Raw genomic sequence first — 21,210 nt, forward strand, 5'->3', positions numbered from 1 at the left:
CGCGGCTTCATTGATTTTGTGATTTCAAAGGGCACGCGCCGGTCACTGCCATACATATTAGTGCACACAAATACTGTAACGCATACTTCACTGTGTTTGCAACCAGCACATGAGCCGCCTTTCATGGCGTGCGTTTTATCTGGCAGCATATGATAAAATAATGCAGTTTCATTTGCATTATGCATGTCCTGCTCTGTATAGGTTGCAATAGTGGCTTGGTTTGTTACAAGTCAAGTGGCAACATCTTGGTCACTTGCTGAAGCTGTCTCGCCAACAATCGATATAAAACCAATCCAATGCCGCACTTTGAATCGATGTAGCAAGCCACTGCCTAAGCAGAAGCCAGGAAAATCCAGCAGGAATGCAAAGTTTATGGCTTTGCCCAGCATCATTGGTCTGCTTATCAGAATGTTGCGAGCATGTGTGTTGATGAACCACTTAAAGGGACATTAAAGGCAAAAACTAAGCCGACATGGACTGTTCAAATTCCATTCCAGAAACCTCGAAACTTTTTTCATGCCAAGAAAAGGCTTAGTTTACGAGGAAATTGTATCTGAAGGGTCCGAATACCTTTCCTGAAATTCAACCTCGCGACCTAGTGTGATGTGGCTATCGCATTCATTGATTGTCCCTAATGACAAAACAGAGCGGCAGATTTGCTGCTGCAGCTGGTTTTTGGTCAAATGGCGTAGACCATTCAGGCATCCCTTGAAATCACATGGAAACTGAATTCTATGCTACTTGCAGTTTGTGTGAGTTTTGCAAGCCATCAAAACCAGTGGAGCACTATGCAACAACAAAACTATCAAAAGGCGAAAGCCTGGCTGGTGCAGTCAAGTGAAAACGAAACCTTTCGACCGCCCGCATCGTTGGCAAAGGCAATTTCAATGAGTTCCTTTTTTCTAAAAATGAAGTAGAACTAGGCAAGTAGCATTTTATTTAGTCTATAATATCATACAAAGATGTTTTTTGCATGACTGGTTGAGTACTAATGACAAAATTTAACTGAGGAGTGCTTTCGTCGCTGGGCAAGTACTTGAATGCCCTGGGGGAGTCTCTAATCATGTCCTGCATTTACCTCAATTTCTCGATTATTAAGGCTCTATTCGTGATAATGTTTCTGCCTTAGAGATTCTCGCGCACTAATCTATCACTTTAGCTTGACTTAATATTTGTCTGATGTCGCTTCAGCAGCGCATCCTCTACGTTCACATATGTGGCCTTCCACAGGCGCTTTCTGTCCGTAGATTTGGTGATCTTTTCTTTGTTCTTCAGAATCGTCAAGATGGTTGATTTCAACACATTGTACTTCTTCAACAGCTCGCAGTTTTTAGCACCTTGAGACAGTTCTGTCAAAATTGCTTGTTTTGTTGCCGTGTCCAGCAATTTTCGTTTCGTGACTGCTGCAGGCACGGCATTCCCGTTCGCCATCCTGAATAGAACTCATACCCGACTAGAATGAAGCACTCGCACCAACAAACCAAAAGGGAGAACGAAGCACCGCAATTGATGGAGCAGACGAGCACGTGCGACAATCAAGGAAGGAAGCATGGAGACTAATGCAGAGAGGCCTGCTTCTTGGTAACAGCCAGAAAACGATCTGGACTTCAAGCTGGCTGCCGGAGCCGTAGCGTGCCCACTGACATTGAGGAAAGGGGAGTGGAGTTACGAGGACTTGAGGGAGGGCGATCTTGGAAGCCACATGCTGACACTCATGGCCAACGCTTATCTACAGGGAGAGGGGAGCTCACTTGAGAGGGACCTGAAACGTGTAGTATGCCTGTGAAGAGGCTGGGGAGAACAGCTCGCGTGCTTGCAGTCGGAAGCCGTCGTCATCGTGCATCCCGGTGCCCGGTTTACATCGTCTGTTTGGTGTAGCCGATCGGCAGGGCTCAAGGACGTTCATTATACATGCGATTCTGTGCCATTGAAATAATGTATATTTTGACGGTCGCATAAGTCTCGTTTGTTTAAAGCTCAAGTTCGTCTTAAGTGGGCCAGTTACTTGTGGGCTCGAGACTGTACTGCCATTTTAGCATCCCAGTAGGCATGCTTTGCTTAATGCACCTAAATATTTAAAAGAGAAGTCTTACAGGACATCCCCACCAAGCGCGGCAACCCACCTTGACGTCAACATACTGCTTCGGATGAAAGACAAATTCGGCAGGTGAAATCACAGCCCTTAGGGTTTGCTTCTGGTTCTGGCTGGCCTCGGACATGGATCCCAGCTCACGGGGAATGGTGGTCACGTCCGCAGCAAGCCCCCCAGCGACCAAGGTCTCGACGAGCGATGGCCCACCACCTTGGCGTTCGAGGTCGACCAGGTGGACGCCATCTTTCTGCGCGGCTGGTCGGCAGTGGAACACGCCTTCAAAAGCCTGCTCCAGTGGCTTTTGGTCTACCAGCACTGGCCATGTCGAGTGGCCACGTGGAGGAGCCACTGAACGGATCCGACACCGAACGGCCTGTGCTGGCAGCTCTGCAAACTTTGCCAGGATCTGTGCAGCATGTGCAACAGGAGCTCAGTAGAGTACAACTGAAGGGTGTAAGCATTTGCACATATAAAAAAATTTGGCAACTTAGTACATGGTTGCACATTCATATCTGGACTGCTGGTGCTGGTAATTTTCATATGGTTAATTTTAGATGGTAAAGCTACAGCAAGCTGTTCTGGCTACACCACAGAGAAAGTGTTTACTGCTAGTTACTTCAGAGCAGGTCAGCGTTTGTGACCTGATGCTTCATATAAACTTGCTTCACAGTAATCTCTTTTTTTTCACCACTGAAGCTTTCAAAGGAGAATTCAGGAACACATCGTGTTCTCTCAGATGTGATTGACAACTGTCACTATCTGATGCAGAGCATTATGTTTCCCTCTAGAAGATTTGAATCTGAGAAGTACAACCAGATAAAATTTCTCGCTTGGGTGTTCATGTAGCCATTCATAAAGAGCAAAAGTCGGGAAGAGTGACTGGCTATGTTCAACTGGGCTGGTTGCTTTTATCAAGCCACTTGAAAACTTCTTCAGCAACTCGTCATGGTTTCTTGGACTTTCGAAAAACTTCTTTTCTATGCCACCATTGCTTCAAAGATTACAAGTTGTGGCAGTTCTTAGTGAAATGAAGAGCAACTATCGTTTTAAGCACACTGCTTTAACCCTTTGAGGGTCAATGACGTAAATATACGCCGCTGCGAACGAGTCCAAAAATGGTCGATGCTGTATACTTACGGAGCCGTCTGTATGTTTAAAAAGCGCCAATTTCCCAACTTTTTCTTTTCTGTCATGTGCTGCCACTATGTGGAAATACAGGGAATTTTTTTTTTGCGCCTCCCCCTCTTAGTTTTCGTTGCGTGGTTTGTTTTTGAGCTACTTTGCTCCGGTGCGTCTATATACTATCGCTCGCACATTGGCGCACACAGGCGGGCAGGCAGAAGTTTGGGTTTGTTCCGCGAGTGGTTTCGGCTTCTTGCGCTTGCAAAACTGATGGCTATCTCGTTACTAATCGGTCAAAGGGCGATCGTCTCTTTCTTGCTCGTTTAGTGCTCACAGGGGTGCGCATAGGAAATATACCGCTGTGCATGCGTTTCCGTTGCTTTGTTTCTTTTTTCTGACACTCGCGAAAACTAATTGCCGCTGGTTGGCAATAAGATAAAGATTAGCGGAAGTTTGTCACATGTTTTTTTTTTGACGAGCACACAACCACACAGCTTTCTTGAGTGCACGCACCTACGCACTTCGATTACGCTATGGATGTACATATTAGATATCAGTATGAGAGCAGGAACATTCGAATCTTGCGAAACATTCTCATGTGCGCATCTTCAAGGCTTGAACTATGCGTATAAAGATGCATCAAATTTTTCATTCTTATAAGTTTATTTACCTTTTTATCGTTATTCATGAATTAAGAGTACAGTAAAAACTCTCTAAACCGTACCCACTTAAACAGTAGTTTCGTTTTAAAAGTAGTAAAGCCAAATCCCCGACTCAGCGGCCACTGAGCATAATGTGTTTTGTTGCCGCATAAACCGTACCAGCATATTGCATACGTATCAGCTAACATGTAGTGTTTCCACTTTTCGTTGCGCAAACACGGTGGTACGTCGTTTCCATCGGGTGGCCTGGCAGAACAACAAGCCTCAGAGATCAGAACGGCCTCCAAGTGCCCTGTGTGCGAAGCCACATCAACATCAACGTCATTTTGGCGCCTTGCCAGAGAGCGTTGTGGCGTCGTGCAAGCGAGGACTCGCGTTACTGCCAAAGCTCGAATTAAAAAAAAAAAAATGTTAACAGACGCCGGGTGCTCAGCATAGAAGAAAAATTAGACATAGTTCGTGCTATTGAACGTGACACGAAGTCGGTGCTGGCATGCGACATGGGTCTACTGTTGACTACGGTGTGTGGCATTTGAAATGCGAAGTTGCTTGGCAGCGCTGCTCCGACCACAAAGAGATGTCGGCTGCGAGGTTCGACTTTTCGCCATCATTGCCTCTGTTGTTGTCGAAATGTCGCCTGGCAACAGTGAAGAGGACAGCACGGGGGATTTAGGCCCGACAGTCGCAGAAGCTGTGAGTTACGTCAGCCTCATGAATGCAATCGCCGCAACGAGAACAGAACCCCCCAATGAAAAAGGCGCCCCGTGACTTCTGCAACGCTACCACGCCTATGCACGGAGAATATGCAACGCCAACAAGAAATCTGCCATGCGAGTGTTTGCCGAGAAGAGGTGTCTGGCTGAAAAGCTTGCTCGCAGCTTCAGTAAGCTTGAGGCCACAGTGGCATCAAACGAAAATAACACTTGTAACGTGAATTGAATAGATACTGCATGTCTTTTCCCCTTTCACTGCACCCTCTCTGAGTTCCGTTTTTGACAGGTAAGAGGTCGATCTCATGCTATTCAGATTAAGCAGTACTACCATTTAGTATGTACTTTTTCCAAGCGCCAGCCAACTACGGCTTAACAAGGTTTCACTGTACATATATACCAATGCAAAATATTTTTTTCTCATCTTACAGTCACCCTAGAAAAATTACGGTAATTAAAAAAAAATAAGTCCCTAAGAAGAATTGGAATCTGCAATAACATAAAATCGACCCTCAAATGGGTTAACATTCACTTTCCTTACTGTGGCAAATCAGCTTAATAACCAACGGTTATTTCAACATTAATACCTACAATGTTCTTGTGCATTTCTAGGTTATGGCACTAGGAAACAACACATCAACATCAACGCAACAGTTAGCTTCATGAATAAATTCTCCCAGAGTTAATTTCTTCCCCAGAACTATAACCAACTCACTGTTTCAAAGCCACGTCACTTTAACTTATATTGAGTTTTGAATTGATGTAACGATTTTTTGTCTCATTATATTTTGTACCTTTTGAAAAACCTTTGTGTATCCATGCAGCTATAATCGTGGACAACATGGCAACATAAGCAAACAAGCAAGCACACTTGACATAAAGGGGCAGAGAGGGGAGGCTAAAAACATTCTAAATATAAGCAGGGTTCAGGAGGGAGGCACTTTTCACAGAAAGGCAAAAGAGCTCATCACAGATAAGCGAAAAGCACCAGTAAAAAAACAATGTAACCATGGCGAGCACTTACCGTTTATCACAATGATAATGACTTGAATGAAGTCGTGCAGTAAGTGATGAAAAATTATGTCTGCTGTGAAGCCGTCACCAAGCAACACATGCAGGTGTGTATCTCCCACAAGAAAATGAGCACAACGCCAGAAGCCAGAGTAGATGTGCTCCCCAGCTGGCAATCTAAATGAAGTGCTGGCTAGAGTGATGCTTAAATGCACGTATACAGTCGAACACACTTATAACGATACTGATGCACTGCCAACTTTTGTATGTGTTCTACAGCGAAATAAACTTCTTACTACAATGCTCCCATGCTACATTATCAGTTATAGCAATTAAATGTGGCTAATGGGTGTGTGCTACGAAAGACGAAGGAATGGAAAATCTTTGAAGGAGAAACAAAAAATGTGAGCTGCTGCATCCACCTGCTTGCTGCATGTTACCCCTTCACAGCAACACCAACACACTGCCTGCCTCCCATGCCTCTGGCCTGCCTCCCTTCCACCCCTCCAAATCATGGAGGCACGATCATGGAGGCACAATCATGGAGGAAGGAAAAGTTAGGAGAGAGTGTCACCTCACACAATTGAAGCAAAACATACAGGCCCAACTTGTGATTGTTGCGTCAAGAGCGCATGGCAGGTTCTGGTGCTACCACTGAGGGCAGAGCTATGACAGTGCAGCCAAACAAGTGAGCCTCACGGAGAGTTTGCTTGCCAAGGCTGCTTGCATGCCGCAATGCTCTCTCCTAATTCATTTACTTCCTCCATGGGTGCAGTTGACTCGTGTATCAGAGGGGTGCAAGGGAAACAGGAGAGGCGCATGAGAGACTGGCGATGCGACACAGGCAAGCCGTGTGGGGTGCATGGCACAAAGGCATATCTTACTTCCTCAATACTGATGCACACCTTTTTAAATAAAAATAGGCACCAAAATCGCATGTGCGTTATAATCAAGTACAAACGGAAACCCACCCCATAACTTCCCATCACCATTACAAGGCAGTGGCAGTACACTTTTTGCTGGCAACCATGGTAGCCCATTTCCCCATGGTTTTCTACAGCCGCAGCGATCATATTCTATAGGCTGGAGTGCTGCCTTTGTTACAGTGAGCTATACCTGTGTGATTTACTCGCATATTCACTCCGCAGACTATCGTGCCCGATAAATGGATTCAGCGGCCATGAAGGCGTGCCATTTACACTGTGACAATGGCTTTAAGTGTAAAGTAATTCTGCGCACAGAGGTGAGTGGGAACCAAGCTGTGAGACACGATTTCGGCGTACTGGAGACTTACGTTTGCAAATGGCAAAAACTGAAGTCCACTTTTGACAGTAAAGCTTCAAGTAAAGACCACCACAGTCTGTGAACAGTAGGGTTCCCGAACCTTGAAGACGATATGGCCGACTTTGTCCTGAAGCTTTGAGTGGACCACATGTTCGTGACCACGGAGGCACTGCAGGTAAAGGCCCTTGAACTTCAGGACTCGAGGCCTTTCGAGAAGCCAATTTAAAGCAAGCTGTAACTGGATTAGCAGGTTTACGACGCTAAGATTTTCTTTGTGAAGACGGACTGGCGCCTGCCGAAAGCTGCCACAGGAATTCAAATAAAAGCCGTTTTCTTTTCAGCGGTATGTCTTATGGTTGAGATATTGCAACGCATATCAACTAGGCCACATCAGCAATGCCGACCAGACCCCGGTGTACTTTGATATGCCTGCCTACACAACAGAGGAGTCAATGGGGGCCAAACAAGTTTACATGCTTTCATCCTGCAATGAGAAGATGCAGGTCTCGCCATGCAGGTCTTGCCACGCAGACCTTGTGGTAATAACAGACAGCATGACTTTCCAGCTGCAGCCATTAGACTTGTGTAACAAGCCTGTCAAGGCCGGCATTTGGGCACTTTTAGTGAGTGGATGATGAATGGATGCCACACATTCACAGCCAGCAACAGGCTAAAGCGTGCCTCTATCGAGCAAGCGGCAAAGTGGGTGGTAGAAACTTGCTATGGGATCCCATTGGCTATGTTTGGCACTGAAGACTAGATGCTATGGTCCAAAAGTGAAAGGGGGGCTATCGGAGAGTGATAATAAATGAAGTACAGGCCTAATAAAGAGGTTGTTCACTGGTGAAAAGAAAAAAATTATTAAAGTTTCCTTTTCTTTTGGTCACAGAAGTCATGTGTGTGTTAAAATTGGGGTTTGAAACGTTCTTTCTTTTTGCAGAAATCGGGTGCGTGTTAGAATCAGGGGCGCATTAAGACTAGTAAATACGATATGTGCAGAAGGTGTGCGGTAGCTCGCATTTTTGTTCTTGTTTCAGATTTCGTGTGCCTTTTCTTTTCGGCGTAGACACCTAGTAGCCAGATTTTATTGTTACAGCTAATAATTCAGCATGGGAACCTTGTAGTAAGTGGTTTATTTGATCATCGTACACACCGAGAAGTCCACGGTAGGGTAGCTGCTCATTGTTACACACAAGTATCGTTAAAACTGGTAATGCTACAAGCAGTTTCGACAATAGTACTTCTTTATGCCTAAGTAAACTGATTGCCTGTTTGTCCTTGCTGCTTTTTTTCGTGAAGCGCAGTTACAACAACTACCGGTTACAGATCCCACAACCTTGGCTAAGCGGCACTACTGCGTCCCTTGAGAAGCGCCCCCAATGTTAAAAAGTGCCTTATCGTGGTCGCACAGCTGCGCCACTGTGTGTTGCCCTTACAGCAGTGCGCATGCTCTTGTTGCTCACAGTGCTTACGCTGTGTTTGCTCCTCTTTTGTTTGCACACATGCGGCACTCAGTCGCGCTACACATGCTCTCAGTGCTCATGGCGGTCGCACTGTGCCTGCTCTCTCTTGCTGCTCGTGGCACTTGCGCTGCGTTTGCTGGTCCTTCATTGCACAACAGGCGCTCTCTAAGTGCTTGATGATAAACAATGCACATCACATCACAGGCTCACAAAATATGGGAAGAATTGCCGGAAAGCTCCCACGATATTTGCACTTTAAGCTGCTGCCCAAAATGTGCTATTGCATTTACTCCATTTCCACACTGCCCCTTAACCACGACTATGCTTCTCCCCCTATTAGCTCGTCCTGCAGGATGAGTCTTTTCGATGGGGCCCAGTACAGAGTGAACATGCCCGGGTGTATGAAGCTTACTAAACTTTACTGCTGTGTATGTAAGGGGGCAACTTGAGCAGGAAAATGCGCTATTTGACTGTGTACAGTGCAGTGCTTGTCTCACCTGTGAATTTCTCAGAAAAAAAGCAATTTCACGGCTTGGTCATAGTGTTTAGTCTTTTCGAGGCTGTTGTGTCCCTGAGCGACATAAAAATACTGTGTACCAAGGTTATGGGATGACGAAGCCAAACTTACCAAAGTGTAAGCATAAAAAGTGATAGCACACACTCCAACACAAATGGGTGTGCTTGCTATAATGGGAAACAGGCGTTCGGCAACAGAGGAATCTGTCTGCAAGGGGATCAATTAGTGCTATTGTCGCAGGCAGAAAGTTAAGTTGTCTCATCTATAACAATGGCATTTTCTTGGCACTCGAATACTGTTATAAGTGCATTCGACTGTAACAGAAAGAGATAATGCCACTCATGGAGAACAATAAAATATAGCAGGAAAAATCAAGGGACAATTCTGAAACTAGGTCGATAAAGCTACTGTACAAGACCCATCCAAGGCCCCTCTACAAAACAAATTTCATATATGTGGCCACTTTTGGTTATTGTCATTCAGTGGCTAGAAAGAAACTAGCATGTATCAAAGCGGCTGGGCTATGCCTGAAATGTCAAATGTCAAGTCTAGCGTTGAAATGAGCGTTGGGCCTAGAGTATACTATTTTGCTTGCAACAACAGATGGACTTCTCCATGAGTGAAGAGCTTGCAGAACCTAACCGTAACTAATTTCAAAATGACAATGAATGATAATGATGAGTGCAAAAGGACCAAAACCTGCGTGACAGAAAGAGCATTGGTGATTGCAAACAAAGAAAAGCTTCAGCATACAGCAACCGTACTGCCGCTAACCATAAAGCAGCCAAAGTATAGTCACCGACGAGTTCTTCAAGCCTGCTTGATCATTCAGACTTCCCCGCACCACTGTTGACAACACAACAAAACCAATGTAGCACAGTGATTGAAACTTCGGACTCTGTACAGTGCTATGTTCGATTTCTCAGACAGATCCGTGTGCGCATCAAGTCAAAAACATGATGATTGCAAACTACACTGACACTATTCAAGTGTAGCACATGCCACATGTGTCCGCATTATTTTATATTTTTGTGTTTAATTTGTGGGCACCATCTGATCATGGCTGCGGGCACTAAGTGTGGTCAGCCATGCCATCCAAAATTTGTTCTGTCAATTTGCATTTACTTCTAGTTTCTTCATGTAATGGTCGTATGTCAATACATTCTTAAAAATAAATAAAGAATTTAGGGTGCGATAGTTGTATGCCAAAGCTTTCCTGAAATAAATTTCACTCAAGTTGGCTCAATGGTTGCCTAAACAGAGCACCAGCATTCTTGCATGCACTTAACAGGCAGGAAAGAACCGAAGCCAGCTCTTTAAAAATAAAAAAAATTCACACACCAATGGCGATAGCAAGAGCAAAAATAATGAGCAGATGCGAGCGTGCATGCACAACCATGAAGATGAGGATGAAAGCAGGCAGGTGCGCTTACCTTCTTTGCACGGCGATCCTGCGTGGAAGTAGTAAGGGCAATAAATTTAGCAATCTTGAACCTAACGCCCACAATGAGGTACGTCCCACATCTTTCCAAGGCATCCTCCCTTGTGTCTGGGAGCTTACCTGACGCACAGAGCCCTCGGGGATTTCTTCGCAGTTTCCGTAGTCGACGTACTGAACGCCCAGCAATCCGCCCTTCGCGTGCACCACGCGGGCACGGTACCACTTCCCGTCTTCCTGGTACTGGGCTACGCATGCCTGGCCTGGGCGAATGTCACTGCTGACCACGTCGCCAAGACTGGCATAGTATGCCTGCCACAAAGCAGAGACGATGCAGACGGCACAACATATGTACAAGATAATAGCACAGCCACAGGCCAATATGAAAAAAAAAAGCAATACATTAAACAGAGATTAAAGGGGCCCTCGCCAGGTCTGGTCATTTTGAGCTGACAAGCGCAGTGCATACATTGTGCACTCATAATCGTGTCTGCTAAGAATTACATCGCTATGCACCACAGAAAGAGCTGATATTTCGAACTATATGCGTTTACCCTTTTCCTTGCAGGCACCCCACTCTAACACGGAGGGCATGACGTACATTAGCAAGTGCACCTACGTACACGTATACAACCCAACCTTGATATAACGAAGTTGTACTTGCAGCAAAAGGCTTCGTTAAATTGCGAATTTTGTCCCGTCTTTTAATCGCGCTACCGTACACCCCTTGAAGATGAAATCTAGTGTCGCAAAATGGGTAAGTGCAAAGCCATGCCATAACGCTTCGGAAGCGGTACGTCAATATGATATATAATGAAGCATACTCGTAGGAGGCCGCAAGCGTCTCAGCTAGCACTACAGCAAATGTACTTGAAGACGTTCAGCTGACAGCCGACAGTGACAGCCGATGCAGCCTTTCGAAAGAGCGAGAGAGTTTGCAAGTGCCTGTCGTCTGCGAGAAAAGTCTTGCGTTCGCAGTGAGTATGCGTCGTCGCAGACGACACTTGTAGCATTCCTCTCAAGGGCGCAACACTCTCACAATACAAAATATTTATTTCCATAAATATTTGATGAGTATTTTTATATAAGTACATGAATGGTTGTTATTGCTACTGTAAAAATAAATCATTATTCTCTGGCGTTAAATCGGGAACAGAATCGCACGAGAATGCATACCTTGGTGTGCCCTGGTAATAAACCATAGTCACACAAAGTCAAAGTCTCAATGTCACACAAAGTTTATATAACGTGTTGTACATTATATGCAATATGCATTATATGCATTTATGCAATATAAAATATTGCATAAATAAAATTAGATTTTATGTGATAATATTTTCTTATAGCTTTGTTTACTGTGCCACAAGCAAACGCCACTAGCCTAAAGATCGAAGTCAATCTGAAGCCTGTACTTCCCATCATTCCCACGTAGGTTGAGGCAACGCTCAGGAGAGCCCCCTTAGACACTAGAGCCACATTTCCCTCTAAGGTATTTATTTAGAAACTCTATGGTTGAGCCCGTGCGGCACGTCAACTTGCTCACAACTGACTCTGTGCTTCGCAACACTACCAAAAGTCCCGTTACAACAGCCGACACGGAAGTGTGCACATCACGCCTGGCTCTCTGGTCCACCTATAATTGCCATGCCGCCGCATTGGCCTACTAGAGAAGCTCTTCCCACTTTACATCGAGCCATACAAGGTGCTGCGTCAACTTGGTGATGTCGATTACGAGATTATACCCCTGGGCCTTGCTAATTCGAACTCCTTGCTACCAACTGAGGTTTCCAGAGAACGGTGATATCAGGTGAAAAAATGAGCCCATCATCAACTGTATTTGGACGATTCTAATGAATGAATGCGTGTTGTTTAGTGGCACAAGGGCCAGTCTGGCTGAAGCCCTATTGCCCTTCTAGCTCTGCACTGTCGTAGCAAGTGCCAGGATGGCACTTCCGCCACCAGAGGCTGATATTAAGGAGTGATTGATACATTAATGAACGCGAGATTTGGCAAAGCGATGAAGACGACAATGAGTTCGCTTGCACGTGGACCGGATCAGGCATCGTCTCTTGCACCAGATTTCCTTGTAAATATTTCGTAAATATATTTTTCACCTACATCTTGCCTCCGTCAAAATATTTCTACCTTGGCTATTAATGAAGCAATTTGAAAAATTATTGCAGCAGAATGCAACAACTTTCAGCGTATAACCTATATTTGCTACGTGGCCTGGTGAGGAGCCCTTTAAAGAGAGAATTTCACCTGCATTAGTAACTAACCCTTCTGCAACACCAAAGAGCCATTTTTATAGGGTAGCAACGTTGCCTTCAAGTTTTTACAGCAGTGCGCCATGATGTATTAGATCTTGCGATCTGCTGATTAAAGATGCTACACTGTACAGTGAAATCTCGGTACAACGAACTTCAGGGGACCGCGGGAAAATGTTCGTTATTCTGAAAGGTCGTTATAGTGAAAGCCCAAAAATTAGCCATAACAATAGCATTTCAGTAACGCAAGCGTCCTACCTTTGAAACGGTACCTGCTTGAACTCGTTTCTCACACAATGCACACGTGATCGTCAGACAAGGCACATTTATTTGAAATAGTCCGTGATCGTCTTCTGACGGGTGCAGCACAGACTCTGCAGCACGAACGATTCCAGACCGTCCGCATTCTTATGCACGCCTTCGGTCGCTGTGCCGCTTTTGGCTATAAATATGCGGAGTTTTCGCAAGCAGTCCAACGCATCTGTGGCCGACACGGACTCGTCGCGGTCTTCGGGTGCTGCCGTAATGAGCAGCAAGATTCTTGCTGGTGCTTAAAGATTTTCTCCTTATCTTTGAGAATCGTGGCGATCGTCGACCGCGCCACTCCACGTTCTTTAGCCACGACGGATTGTTTCTTACCGTCTTCTATCTCGCGAAGAATCTCTACTCTCTCGCTCAAAGAAAACTGCTTTCACTTCTTCGCCGTGGTTAGAGTTGTTGAGCTCATGGCAACGCGAACGCCGGCACGCACTTCTAACACAATAATATAACCAGAAGAAAAACAAGATGGACAGGCCCGATACGGGTGACAGCACGCGAACAACTGAGAAAACAAGCAAGAAAAACGTGATGCGTCGTCACCTCCGCAACAGGAAAGAAAGAAAAAAAAAAAGGCCCACTTCAGCGTTAATTACAACTTTTTTTTTTCTTCTGCCGCACCGTCTCAGGTTTTACGAGCCCATGCTCCCCGCCTCTCCACTCACAAAACCTGGTGCGTCGTTGCCTCCACAACGGAGAAGGAAAAAAAAAAAAGTCTCCGCCCGCATCTTTCTCCTTCCGCGCCATCTCAGGTTTTTGCGGGAAGCAAGTTGCAAGGCGGCCCGCTCTTCGCGCTGCGTCGTCTGCTAGCTTAGAGCTCCGACTGCCATGACGGATACACTGAAATCTAAGAATCCTCGCATTTCGGGATATGAGTTCGTAGTACTGAGGTGTTGTTAAGATGACACGGAAATTAAATAACGATCGTTATTCTGAAATGTTCGTTATTCTGAAGTTCGTAGTAGTGAAATATTTTTACATTGAAGCTATAAGCAGTCGGCACGGGATTTCATAAAAGTTCGTTAATCTGAAATGTTCGTTAATGTGGTGTTCGTTGTAACGGGGTTTGACTGTATTCTAAAGGAGCCAAGGATTAAACATAGCAAGTTTAAAGCAACTGACAAGAAATTTTCATGGTACCTAATTTTTTTATTGCAATGGAAAGCTTACCAATAAGAGTGTCTAATCGTGGAGTGGTAATGTGGCAAACACCGTGGAACATTTTTTTGTCAGAACTTTTGATCTGCAGTGAGGATGTACTCCTTCACTGGATGGATGCTGAAAACGGTGATACGTGAGCGCAACAGCGATTATACACTGGCATTAGTGGGATGCACACGACAAGTGCGGCCATAACTGTGAGAAAGTACTATTTTGTCTACGACTGCGAGGTTCCTGCGATTCATGTTTTCCGAAGTGTTAAAGTATCTCTGCGATAATAGCTACATGTTTTTATGGATTCCTGTCGACCTGCTTTACTATTTAACCAGTCAAAATAAAACCAACCGGATCGAAAATGAAACTAAATTTTTTGCATGTGATACGCGGTTCAGCGTGTTGCGGTGGCCATGTGTGTGCTTTTGATTTCCAAAGCGTAGAGTAACGTGCAAGTGTCTAATAACATAGCAAATGCAATTTTAAACATTAATTATGTTGTACTTAATAACAGCAAACTGACGTACAGTAATCTCATAGACAACATCTAAAGTACCAAGATTTCAGTGCCAGGCCTCGCCACTTACTAGTTTTTAAGACGTTCTTTGCTAATTTAAAATTACAATTTTTACTTCAATCGCAAACAGCGTGCTCGATTCTATTACTGTAAATCATGGTCATCTCATTTGCACTGCTGTCTCAGGACACATTCTGGTCAGTTGTCAGTCCCTTTAAAGAAACTTTACAAAGCCAACACAGCCAAAATACAAAACTTAGAAAGCATTAACATCACTCTTACGTACCAGAGCTAGACTGCAGCAAAAAAAATTTTTTTAATGGAACTGCGGCAATTTCACTTAAAATATTCATTTTACAGTGAAATTAATGAAAATTCAGTTTTATAAGAACAGTTGAACAACCAAGCTATGTTTCACCTTAATCTTCACCCTCTTTTGTGGCCTGAGCATGTGTGCGGCGGCGTGCAAAGACTACGAGAAGTGACAGTTGAGATGGTTTGAAGGGCTCGCTAAGCCCAAACCCATGGTGGTCGGTACTCTCGCGAGATATGAGACTCCCACTACATGAACAATTAACCTGAAGCTCTCCACTACGCCATACCTCACAACACACGACACAGGTTACCTGCATTTCACTCATGAGTTGCTCAAGGGCACCCTGCGTCTCTGCAAGCTGAACGAAGACTTCACCAGGCGACAACACCCAGCAAACTTCAACGGGCACTGGAACACCTTCCATCAGAGCCGGGTATTGGAAGCCGCCCACGTGGTACAGCTGTAGAAAAAGGTTGAGTTCAGGTGAACCTCAGTCCATAAAAATGATACAACCAACAGAGATTGTGACGGGGGTAAAAAGCGTGCAGATATTTAGTTTCGTATAGGAATAATTAGCTTTAAATATTGCATAATAATAAGCACATGCATTTGTTAGCAAGTTAGCTGATACGCATGCCACACGGGCACAGTAAATGACATTAACTTGCTAATGTCTTAAACTTTAATGCAATTTGCGGGTCACCACACGGACATGCTTAGTGTCATTAAAGCTTAACGCCATTCGCGACGTAGTGCGTTCTCGTAACTCACTTGGCCACCAAATGCATACTCTCGTTCCCAGTGTTTCCACATTCCGATGAGACTAAATAAATTCTTAGTTAAGAACAATTAATATATTCTTCACTTTCCTTTAAAAGGCAAGTCTTTTTTTCATGGCATAGGGCATTCTTACAAGTAATACAGCTCACTTGACCATCGAATGTATACTCTCGTTTCCAATGTCCCCACCGTGGCCGTGGTGACCACATTCTGCAATATTAAACTTGTAGATAAAAACAACTATATCCTTCACTTTTTTTTACACAGGAGCTCTTCATTTTCATAGAGATCGGCAGGCAATCTTGCCAGTAGGCACGGCTACAGTACTAATCATGAGCGCGTTAGCCCCGAGAAACTGTTCGATTGCATGTTGGCAACTCCTTGCCTTGTTGGTCTTATACTGAAGCCTTCTAATTTTTTTCTCGACGATGTTTGGCTCAAAGAAGCACATATGCCACAACAAACTGGAGCAAACAATCTAAGTTTTCAGGGTTGCTGCTTGAAAGCTTTAAAGCTGTGAGCGCCATTTTTCCCATTTTTATGCTTTGGCTACGATATGGATTGGCCGTTCAGCTAGCTTCGGCGTCAAACAGTTTATGGCTGGATGTAACAATGACATTCCTGAATAAACTAGATAAAATACATCTATTAATGTTTCTCATGCCATTTCTTCAGCATTTGCTCTCTAAATAACTGTTTTTATTGTATTACGATTGGCAAGCAAACTTCATCGTTTCATTGCTGCTATCATCATCGCAACGTTTATAGTTATTAAGTATGCACGTGTAGCAGCAATAAAAATATAATGGCATGAACCTCACCCATGTGGCACGAGTATTATTTTAACATGTTGAATCATTGCAATTACATTGTCAACGGTAAAAAAATAGACTAGTAAACCGTTACACTAAAACATTGTGTATTTCACTCATGCAAGCTTCGTACAGAATATTCTATTCAAAATTCAAGGAGGGGGAAAATAAGCCTTATTCGTACGCTTACAATAAAAGATAGTAAAATCTCCTTCTTAGCTGCAATTTCTTGCAGCTGAGCAGCTGCTGAGTCGTACACATGCCTAAACCTCTTTAGGGGGCTTTTCAAAGTTGAGTTTTCCATTGCAATGATTTCAATTGCCTCCCAGCCTGAGGGTTAGTTAGTGTCCAGCTTCAGCCAAAGAGACTCATTGCATTAAAGCCAAACGGCTGAAACTTACTTTATATGATGGCTGCAGTGTGAACTAGAAAAATAACAAAGTTAGTGGCACGGCTTGGTTGCTTCACCTGGCTTCATCTAGGTCCACAACGGCAATGTCAATTTAAACAAGCCTGTTGTTGGATGCTGATGCACACAGAACATTACACTGCTTAGCAACACTGAAAAGAAAATACTTAGGATAATCTTCCAATAGGCATTGTCAATGGCATAGCCCATATGCAGTGTTTGTAGGTTTAAAAGTTGCCTACCACCCTCATTTTCAAGGAATTCAAGAAGTACATTTATATTCAAGAAGTTTCAAGGGTTCTCGAATCACTTTTTCCAAATTCAAGGCTTTAGCAGGATTTTGAAGAGGTCTAGGAACACTGCTCATGTTAACTTAGAAAGTTGAGGAATTCACATTAGCTGTCTGTTCTATCCAATGTGTGCTTTATCAAATGCTCTAAGACTCAGAGGCATTTGACCTTGTGCCAGCCATCACTCATTGCATTTGCAGTCAAGCAAATACAATAAGTAATCTCATGAATGGGGGTGGCATTTCAAAAGTAACAAATGAGCATGGTAAAAGCTACACTCAGACCCAACCCAAATGGTGCTGCGCTGTTTGCTATGGCCGTAGCTTAGACAAGAACTACTGAAGAACATTGTCTTTTCTTTTTCCTAATCTTTGTGCCACATGCTAGCAGGACTTCATCAGCACAGCTTGAGCAGCAAGCGTCTTCTGTTTTCCTTCATGCGAGACATCTGACCGACTTACTGTTGTCAATGTACTGCATTCACAAGAATATAACGCAACCACTCATATAATGCGACATATACAGTCGCCGACTGATTTTTCAGACTCCAAAAATTCGGACATGCTCGATTATTCGGTCTGCTTCGCGGCACCGCCATTCTCCCCATAGACCATAATGTATAACAACTGCCGAAAGTTAGGACACCTTGCAACCTCTCATCTGATTTTTCGGACACTCCTTGAGCCAACTTGATCGAGAGCACCATGCATCGACTCTGACCGGTGCATAGTTCGACTTGCTGAACGCCATTTTTTATTTGAACGGAGCCTCCCTGCTGCCCCACGAAGTGGCGCTCCTGCAAATCCCCACTCATCATCATCGTTTCTGCCCGTTTCGTAGCTACAGCAGTACCAGTCTCAGCTTAGTAAGCCATGTCAAGACAATCCAGCTGCTGATTTGTTTCTTTCTTCGTGCACGACGCTGCGAGTAGGCCAAGTTTTTTATTTGTACGACTGGTGTCGGCGTGACGGCGTGGTGATGTTTGCTTTGTGTGCTATGTCAAGGTTGCGGTGATGCAACGTGGCATACGGAAATATCGTGGCAAGTGTCTAATGGCGCCGACAGTGCCTGTGCAGACTCGAATGGGGAATGCCGGCAAGCGGGTGCCGAGAGGCCTAGGATTTGTTGCCTTTCGGTGTGCTCCCTACTTATGCCGAAAATGTTCTGCCGAGACCTGCGCAGTGGTTGCATTGCAATTCTGGACACCGTCTCATTTGACAGTTTCACAGGTGCTGATACTGCTGTACTGAAATGCGCAGAACTCCACGACGGCGAGATCATTCGTCATTCTGCTGCGCCGCCGGATGATGACTCAGAGTCGGAAGATGACGCTCCATATGCTATGCTGCTGTCGTATGCGGAGCGTGTACAAGCAATGACTGTGCTTTCAGCTGCCTATAGTGACCGCACGACCTTCTCCGAGATTCAGGCTTATCTGATTGCGCGTAAATGGAACAGCGTGCAATGGCGCATTCACGATTTCTTCAAGCCCACTGCCGAGTCCGAGTAAGTACGTGGAAATAAAGGATTTCCTTTATTTTTATATCTGCGTTTTCGGACACTTGTTTATTTGGACATTTCCGCAGTCCCCGTGAGGTCCGAATAAACGGTCGGCGACTGTACTGCATTACAGTAGAATCTCGGTGATACGAATCTCAAGGGATGGCGAAAATATTCGTATCACCCGAAATTTCGTATCACCAAAAACGAGCGAAATCCGTCCCGAAACCATGAGACACGCACAAACACATTTATTTACGTGCAAAGAAGTCACGGATGTCCTTCTGCGTCTTCTTCTCTGCGAGGTCGGCCAGCAGAGAATTTTGGAAGCTGAAAAACTGGGCGGTAGTGCTCTCACGCACAGTCTCGGACGTCACAGCACGCCGCAGAATATTGAGAGCGTGCATAGTTTCGGCTGCCGACGGTAGTTGATCGTCACCATTTTGGCACTCGTTCTACTAACTTCTTCTAACTTTACATGGTGAGCAGTCTTCGCTTCTTTGGAGTTTACGCCAAAGTGCTGCACATTCTGCATAATTTGGTCGCGCTGACCGACGATGGTAGACAGCGTAGAAATTGGCAGGCCGAATTCCTTGGCCATGTCAATGCGCCTTTTCTTGGGCTCTTCGTCCACCTTCTTCAAAATATCCAGTTTGTCCTTCAAGGACAGAGCCTTCCGCTTTCGCGACATCGTACTGTTTGCAGTACCTTTCGGGCTGACGCGATCAATGTTAAACAACACGCTGCACTTCCGTAGTCGTCGCGCACGAGGAAACAAAGAAGCGGGAGCTGCTGCTAGCGTGACGACCTGCTTGCTGACTGTAGCGGAAAGACCGGCGGAGCGGGCGCGCAGGGCCGGGAGAAATGTGGGGGAGGACAAATCACGCTTGACCGGTTGGGTTGGCTGGTTCGCAGGGCGAACGGACCAATAAGCAGCGGCGCTAGCCTCCGGCAACAACAAACTAAAAAGAAAAAGACGAAGCGACCGCTCCCAAAACTAGAGAGAGAGAAAGCTTCCCTTGCCTCGTTTTACCCTCCCTGCTGCCGCGGAATCCCAAACTGGCACTGACGCACGCTGCGCCGTTTCTTTTTTTTTTTTTTCGTTGGTGGCGGCTCGACAGTTGCGGTACCGAAGTTCGTATCACCCGGCGCGACGCGGAAAAGTGTTCGGAACATCCGAATTTCGGCCCATTGTACACAATGCTGTTGGGCGGGGGAATTTTGCGAATTCGTATCACACCGAATTTCGTATCAGCCGGGTTCGTATCATCGAGATTTTACTGTATACAGTTAAACTTTGATATAACAAATTCACGCTACAACAAAGTATTTAACTTTTCTTAACCTCTTGTCTATAGAATACCATGTAATTAGAACTTTACTATTAAGAAGTGTGTTTGTAGGCAATTTCAATGTAACAAAATTTCACTTCCGCAGCAAGGAAACACCAAGAAAATAAATGGAAACTCCTGCGGACGCAGATGGTCAAATGATTGAATTACAAGTGGCTGCTTGCAAACTCATCTGTAAAATCGAGCGCAGCACGACAAGAGCGACCTCCAAAGTTGCATAATGTTCCATATTAACTCAAAGTGCGAAAAGATCCTGTCGTGGCCCACGCACTATGTGCTTTAAGTGCAAGTCAAAGTATGCGAAGGCGAGAGAGAAAGACGGCGGCTTCACGCACAAATGCCACCTTCCCACATGAGCAAATAGAAAGAGGGGGAGGGGAGCGAACTCGCAGTAATGCGATCAAGCGCACGCGAGAGTCGGGGCGGGTAAGTTGGCGTGCCTTGCAATTTCTGCCGCATGTCTCGGCCATGGCTGTGCATGGCCGTAAGCACGGCTGGGCCCATATGCACCCGCGCACCCTGCTTTAGAGGTAACCTGCTGCGTGTGCAAAGAGTGGGCGTGCCGAGACAGTATGGTATCATGTAAGCTGTCTTCCCACGCATTTAGTATTGGAGGTTGCGTAATCTCGAGTTTCGGTGACCCATTGGAGCAAGAGACAGACGAAGTATTCGCTCCCTGCTGCAGGCGCTTTTCATGATAGCGTCATGCCAGTGCGGGTGACGCCATTGGCTGCGGGTGTGTAGTGCATGCGAAAGCGTGGCTGGTTTCACTTAATTTGCACCACCGACTTGAAGATGCCATTGACATGGCATGAAACAGTGTCATTTGTCGCCAACTTCCAAATTCTTCAAAATTACTTGTTTTCTCATTCAAATCAGCTTCTTTTGATTGCCCAATAACTCCGAAAATTCTGCGGCCCCTCTTTGTGTAAGAAAAATATATCAGCTACTATACTCATTCGCATACAAGGTCGAATTTCAATACAACGAAATTTAGATATAACAAGGTTTAACTGTACTACAGGAAGAAGGGAGAGGGCCTCTTCGACTGCATGAAAAAGAACGTCCTAACTTCAAGTAATCGCTTGTAATGAATTTGTATTTGCTTAGAATAGTGCCTTTTAACGTACCACAATGCACTCCAGCATTTTGGCAAAGCCCATCATGGAACATCCATTGCCTGTGAGGTCTGTAT

General features: G+C 45.0%; 1 protein-coding gene across 2 annotated transcripts in view; it reads right to left on the minus strand.

Annotated features, from left to right (window-relative positions):
• Positions 1 to 21,210, minus strand: part of LOC135914436 (protein tudor-like) — an 88,072-nt gene that overhangs the window by 20,239 nt on the left and 46,623 nt on the right. The window contains exons 5-8 of one of the 2 annotated variants that reach the window (XM_065447291.2): positions 15,183 to 15,332; positions 10,423 to 10,611; positions 10,295 to 10,312; positions 2,124 to 2,498 (exon numbers count right to left, since the gene is read on the minus strand). In XM_065447291.2, the coding sequence (XP_065303363.2) occupies positions 2,124 to 2,498; positions 10,295 to 10,312; positions 10,423 to 10,611; positions 15,183 to 15,332 (732 nt within the window). The remainder of the gene's footprint in view (positions 1 to 2,123; positions 2,499 to 10,294; positions 10,313 to 10,422; positions 10,612 to 15,182; positions 15,333 to 21,210) is intronic. The other variant, XM_065447292.2, reaches the window with a different exon arrangement.

The sequence above is a fragment of the Dermacentor albipictus genome, chromosome 6 (assembly GCF_038994185.2).
Source record: "Dermacentor albipictus isolate Rhodes 1998 colony chromosome 6, USDA_Dalb.pri_finalv2, whole genome shotgun sequence".
NCBI lineage: Eukaryota > Metazoa > Arthropoda > Arachnida > Ixodida > Ixodidae > Dermacentor > Dermacentor albipictus.